The following is a 4,459-nucleotide window of genomic DNA, read 5'->3' on the forward strand; positions in this document are numbered from 1 at the left end:
TCCCCGTGGACTCTTCTCCCCAGTTATTCTCGTGTGTACAACTTGGAGACTCGGATGACATAATCGTGGCAGAAAACAAAACCACCCAAGCTAGAGTAGCACCCGCAGCTGCCGCCAACAGGCCCTGTGCAGTCAGGGGCGGGCGGGGGACAGATCAACGGCCTCTATTTTAAGCTTAGGAGTAAAAATAACGTCGCCTTCTACAGTAAGGGGAAGGACACGCCGGTCCCACCTGGCCAGTTAGCGCTCCGTCTCCCACACAGCAGTGCAGTTAGAGATGTACGTGCCCACACCTGCATTACATCTACACAGAATCCACCTGGGGACCACCTAGCTCCAGACACAGAGGGAATGAACGGGCCCAGGACAGAACACGGCGCGGGGTGGGGTTGGGGGCGGAACCCAGGGTCCAGACTCCAAGCCGCGGTGGGCTCTGTGGGGCACGGGCCAGGGCAGGCTCCCACAGACGCCTCTCGCCGTAGACACTGGACCCTGAGAACTTTCTGAGAGCTGCGGCCTCTCAGAATCAGAATTTACGGGCCGTTTCCCCTCCTGCCTCCACTTGAGAGAGGTGAGAAGCAGAAGCCTTCCTTTCGCCGGGGGTCTGTCCGGCACAGAGGCCGCTGCCCCGGCTGGGCCCGCTGCGTGGCGAGGGCTTCCGGCACGGTCGGCCCCGCACCTGGGCTGCCTGGGCAAGGGCGGGGAGGGGCGCAACCCCAGAACAGAGCGAACCAAAGCCTCGGCCCCTCGGCCCGGCTGCTGGCGGCGACGTTTAATCACTCCCGACTGGGGCGGGAGAAACTCTCACTCTCCCGTTTCTCCGTGAAGCTCTTCCTCAACCGGGCTTCGCTTTCTCTTCAGTGACTTACAGAAAAGTGAAGCTACAGCTTCAAAAACTAAGTTTCGGTCACTGAATCCAATTTTCTCTTCTGCCTCTAATTTTTAAGCTCCCTGTTCCTTCGCTATTTTGTGTCTCATCTGATCAATGCGGCTTCTTTCTCCACACTCCCTCCAGCAAGGGGGCGGGAAGTCGAGGTGGCATGGAGGTGCCCGCGTCCCCTGGGGTGCTGCTGCTCCTTGACAGGGAGAGGCTGCCAGCCCCTGCCATCCACGCCGAGGCCCCGCGCCCCAGTCCCCAGTCCCCAGCCCCACGAACGGCGGGCCTTCCCAGCAGGCCCCACCCCTGCCCATCCGGGACTCGTGTCCCGCAGGCAGGCTTACTTGAGGTGGACCTCCGTGCACTGGCGCTGGGGGGCGAAGCAGGCAATGGCCCACACCTTGATCTCAATGCCCGTGTGAAACTGCTTGTTCCTCATGTCCCAGACGCCCTGGACGGGGGTGGCGATCGCTTTATTCTGCAAATGGCAAGATGTCTAGAGTGAGAACGTGGGAAACAGAGTTCTCTGACCTTGGATTCTGTTACTGTGCCTACTGCTGCTGGTCCCCTGAGCAGGTGGTCCCTAGGTGTTTGCAGGATGGAGGACGGATGGACAAATGGATTCAGGAGGAACAGGTGGGTGGACGGAAGATAGATGCGTGACGGACAGCGGGATGGATGGGTGGATGGATGGACAGACGGACGAGAGGTGAATGGAGGATGGATGTGTGGATGAGTGACCCCCGCGCCCACCGACCAGGGCGGGACGGGGCACCCATACAAAAGGAACAGTACCCGACAGTTAAAAAACACATGACACCATCTCCAAGATCTCCATGAGCTCCTAGGAAAATATTACGTAAAAAAAAAAAAGGCAAGGCACGAAAGTGTATTTAACATGCTATTTGCATAAGAAGAGGTGAAAAAAACATGTGAGTCATCCCTGGGCAATTTTACAAAGGAAAAATATAACACTGATTACTTCCTGGGGAGCACCCGAGAGCTAGGAAAAAAGAGACCTCTTCCTATAATTCTTCTGTACTGTTTGAACTTTGAAACAGTAGAAAAACAAACAAAACAAAAACTTGTGTTTTGAAATAAGGAGGAAAAAATCCTACAAACGGAACCACACTAAACCTTGCTACAGGCCCTAAGGACAAGAGTAAGTAGAGCACTGCTTCCCCCACGTTTGCAGACGGACCCAGCGACCTTGACCTCGACCTTGGGAGCTGGGGGCCCAGCCCTGCCCCTTCCCCACCCCAGATGCCGGGCTGTGCAGCCACCAGCAGGCCAGGGGAGGCCTTTTCCATGAGCTCTGCAGGGCGCAGTGGTCAGGACACCTCCGAGTTAAGTACTGATAAAAGCTAGTGGGTCAAAGGGCAAAAACAGACCCCTCAGGTGACTAACGAACGGCTGTGTCTGTCACCAAGCACCTCAAACACAAAGCTAAGCCACAGAAAAGCAGCGTAAGCTCCTGGGAAATAATTCATCACCGGCCGACAACAAACGATGATGCTTTCCAAATTTTGATGGCCTACTAAAAACTACCTTTTGAAAGATAGAAGATAATTCTGAAAAATTTCAAAAAGGGCCAAAGAAACGCAGTCCCCTATGGAGCCCCAAGACTCTCACGAGACCCAGACTGAATCACGGTCAGTCCACCCCTCTGGGGGTGGCTCCAACCTGGAAGGGGTGTCGCCTGCGTCTGCTCCGCCATGGACCTGCGGACGCACACCCCAAATGCCCACCAAGCGCTGGCCCGGCCCAGCCCTGACCGTACCCGGCCCCCGTAGAGGATGGAGGGAGGCTGCAGGACCCGCCCCGTCACGTCTGTCATCTCGTCTTTGACCATGATTCCAAATTCCCGGACGTACGGATCCGTGTTGAAACTTGCACTTCTCATCTTGAAAGAGAGAGAAAGAAAGACACAGAGTCAGGGGCAGTCGGCTTCCTCCCAGAAGACGCGTCTGTCCAAAGCATCGGGGAGGGGGGCCCCTGCCCGGGGCACCCTGCGTAGGATCCCCAAGGGCGTGCCCTCCCGAGCACTGGCCCCGAGGACGTGCCGCTCACCAGCTTGCTAATCTCTTCCTGCCGATCGGGCGCCGACCTGGCCGTCGCTCGGATCATGGTTGAGGTCTGATTGTCGGTCAGCTTTTTTATACATCTCTGTCCCGCCACGATGTTACAGACCTGCGAGGAGGACGCACAGGCGTCAGCGCCAGTGCCGGGGGAGCGGGCGCCGGCTCTGCCTGCGACACAGTCACTCCTCACGCGCCACACGAACACCGACGGTCCCTGACACCCGCCAGGAAGGGCACGCCTGCACGAGCTGCTCAGGGGTCCTGCGCCTGACGACGGAAAGGCCCCGAGTATACCCAGTGGGACACGAACCCAAAGGGGACTCGCCCTGGCACAAGAAAGCACAGCCTGGAGCCCCCCACCCACATGGGGGGCCTAGAAACCGCCACCCACACGGGGCGGCGCCACCTCCCACAGCTGGGTCTCGCGGGGCTCTGTGTCTTTGGGAGCTGGGAATGCAGAGCCTGCCGATGCGAACAAAGCCCACCTTCAGGGCCACGGCACGGGAAAACCAGACCCAGGCCCCAGGTACCGGGCTAACGGGACAAGTGCTCAGAGTTTAAAACTAACGGAAAAGAGTTAAAACTCCTGTGTCAGTTCAGCATTTGATCTTTCCCTCGGCAAGCCTTTTTCAAACCAGAAGTGAATTTTAGACAAGAAATCAAAGAAACCGTGTACTTTCTCCCGTGTGCCAGGGATGACACACGCTCACGGTCTCCACGTGATCCTAGGAGAAGCTGCCCAAACCCGACTTATCGCCGGGGAAACTGAGGTGTGACGATATCCGTCAGCCTGCTGAGCTGCCGCGGTGGCAGGGGTGAGTTTGGACCTGGCGTGCCGAGGGGGCCCTGCCCGTGGAAGTCCTGCGACCCACCCGGGGGGCATGCAGGAGGCAGGACTTGCCTCCAGGGGCAGGTAGGTGTGCTTCTGCTCCTGTCCGACCTGCAGACATGGCAGGTGGGGATAGCGCAGGGCCAGCTTGTGCCTGTCCTTGAAGTACTGGGCCACCGTGCACTCCACCGTCTGCCCGCTCTCCTGCTGCAGTGGGAACCTAGGGGATCAAAGAGCTGGCTCAGGCCCAGAGGACCCCAGGGCCCGTGGGGACAGGCGGCAGGGCCCGCTCACCTGCGGCCTCCTTCTCAGGGCGGAAGGAGCGGGGAGGGGTGAAGCCTGGGGGCAAAACTTCAAAGTCCCTCCCGGGGGCCCAAATCGGATATGTCCTCTGGGTCACCTGAAATATTCCCGAGCTCCTAATCTTTCATTTTACCTCTTGGAAGATAAAAGATACCTACACACCTATAATATGCAGTCATCACACGACGCACTGCACCTAGCGTGTGTAAGACATTTGGGGTAAATGAAGCCGAATCCAGAAAGAAAGGCGTATGGCTTCCCAGCCGGCCGTGGGCCCAGACTGGCTCCCCGCCGTCCGCCAGCCGAGTGCTCCGTGCGCCCACCCCGAAGGGCCCGAAGCCTCCCAGGGTGGGGGAGGAAGCAGGAGCT

At 58.4% G+C, this 4,459-nt stretch overlaps 1 protein-coding gene across 2 annotated transcripts in view; it reads right to left on the minus strand.

The window, feature by feature from the left end:
* The window catches only part of AGO2 (argonaute 2, RISC catalytic component), a 53,024-nt gene that overhangs the window by 14,898 nt on the left and 33,667 nt on the right, over positions 1–4,459 (minus strand). For both annotated transcript variants that reach the window (XR_001516994.2, XM_006912939.3), the window contains exons 8-11: positions 3,860–4,007; positions 2,948–3,067; positions 2,658–2,780; positions 1,222–1,355 (exon numbers count right to left, since the gene is read on the minus strand). Coding sequence is in view for 1 of the 2 variants with exons in the window: in XM_006912939.3 (XP_006913001.2) it covers positions 1,222–1,355; positions 2,658–2,780; positions 2,948–3,067; positions 3,860–4,007 (525 nt within the window). In the remaining variant the exon portion in view is untranslated. The remainder of the gene's footprint in view (positions 1–1,221; positions 1,356–2,657; positions 2,781–2,947; positions 3,068–3,859; positions 4,008–4,459) is intronic.

The sequence above is a fragment of the Pteropus alecto genome, unplaced genomic scaffold, assembly GCF_000325575.1.
Source record: "Pteropus alecto unplaced genomic scaffold, ASM32557v1 scaffold105, whole genome shotgun sequence".
Taxonomy (NCBI): Eukaryota; Metazoa; Chordata; class Mammalia; order Chiroptera; family Pteropodidae; genus Pteropus; species Pteropus alecto.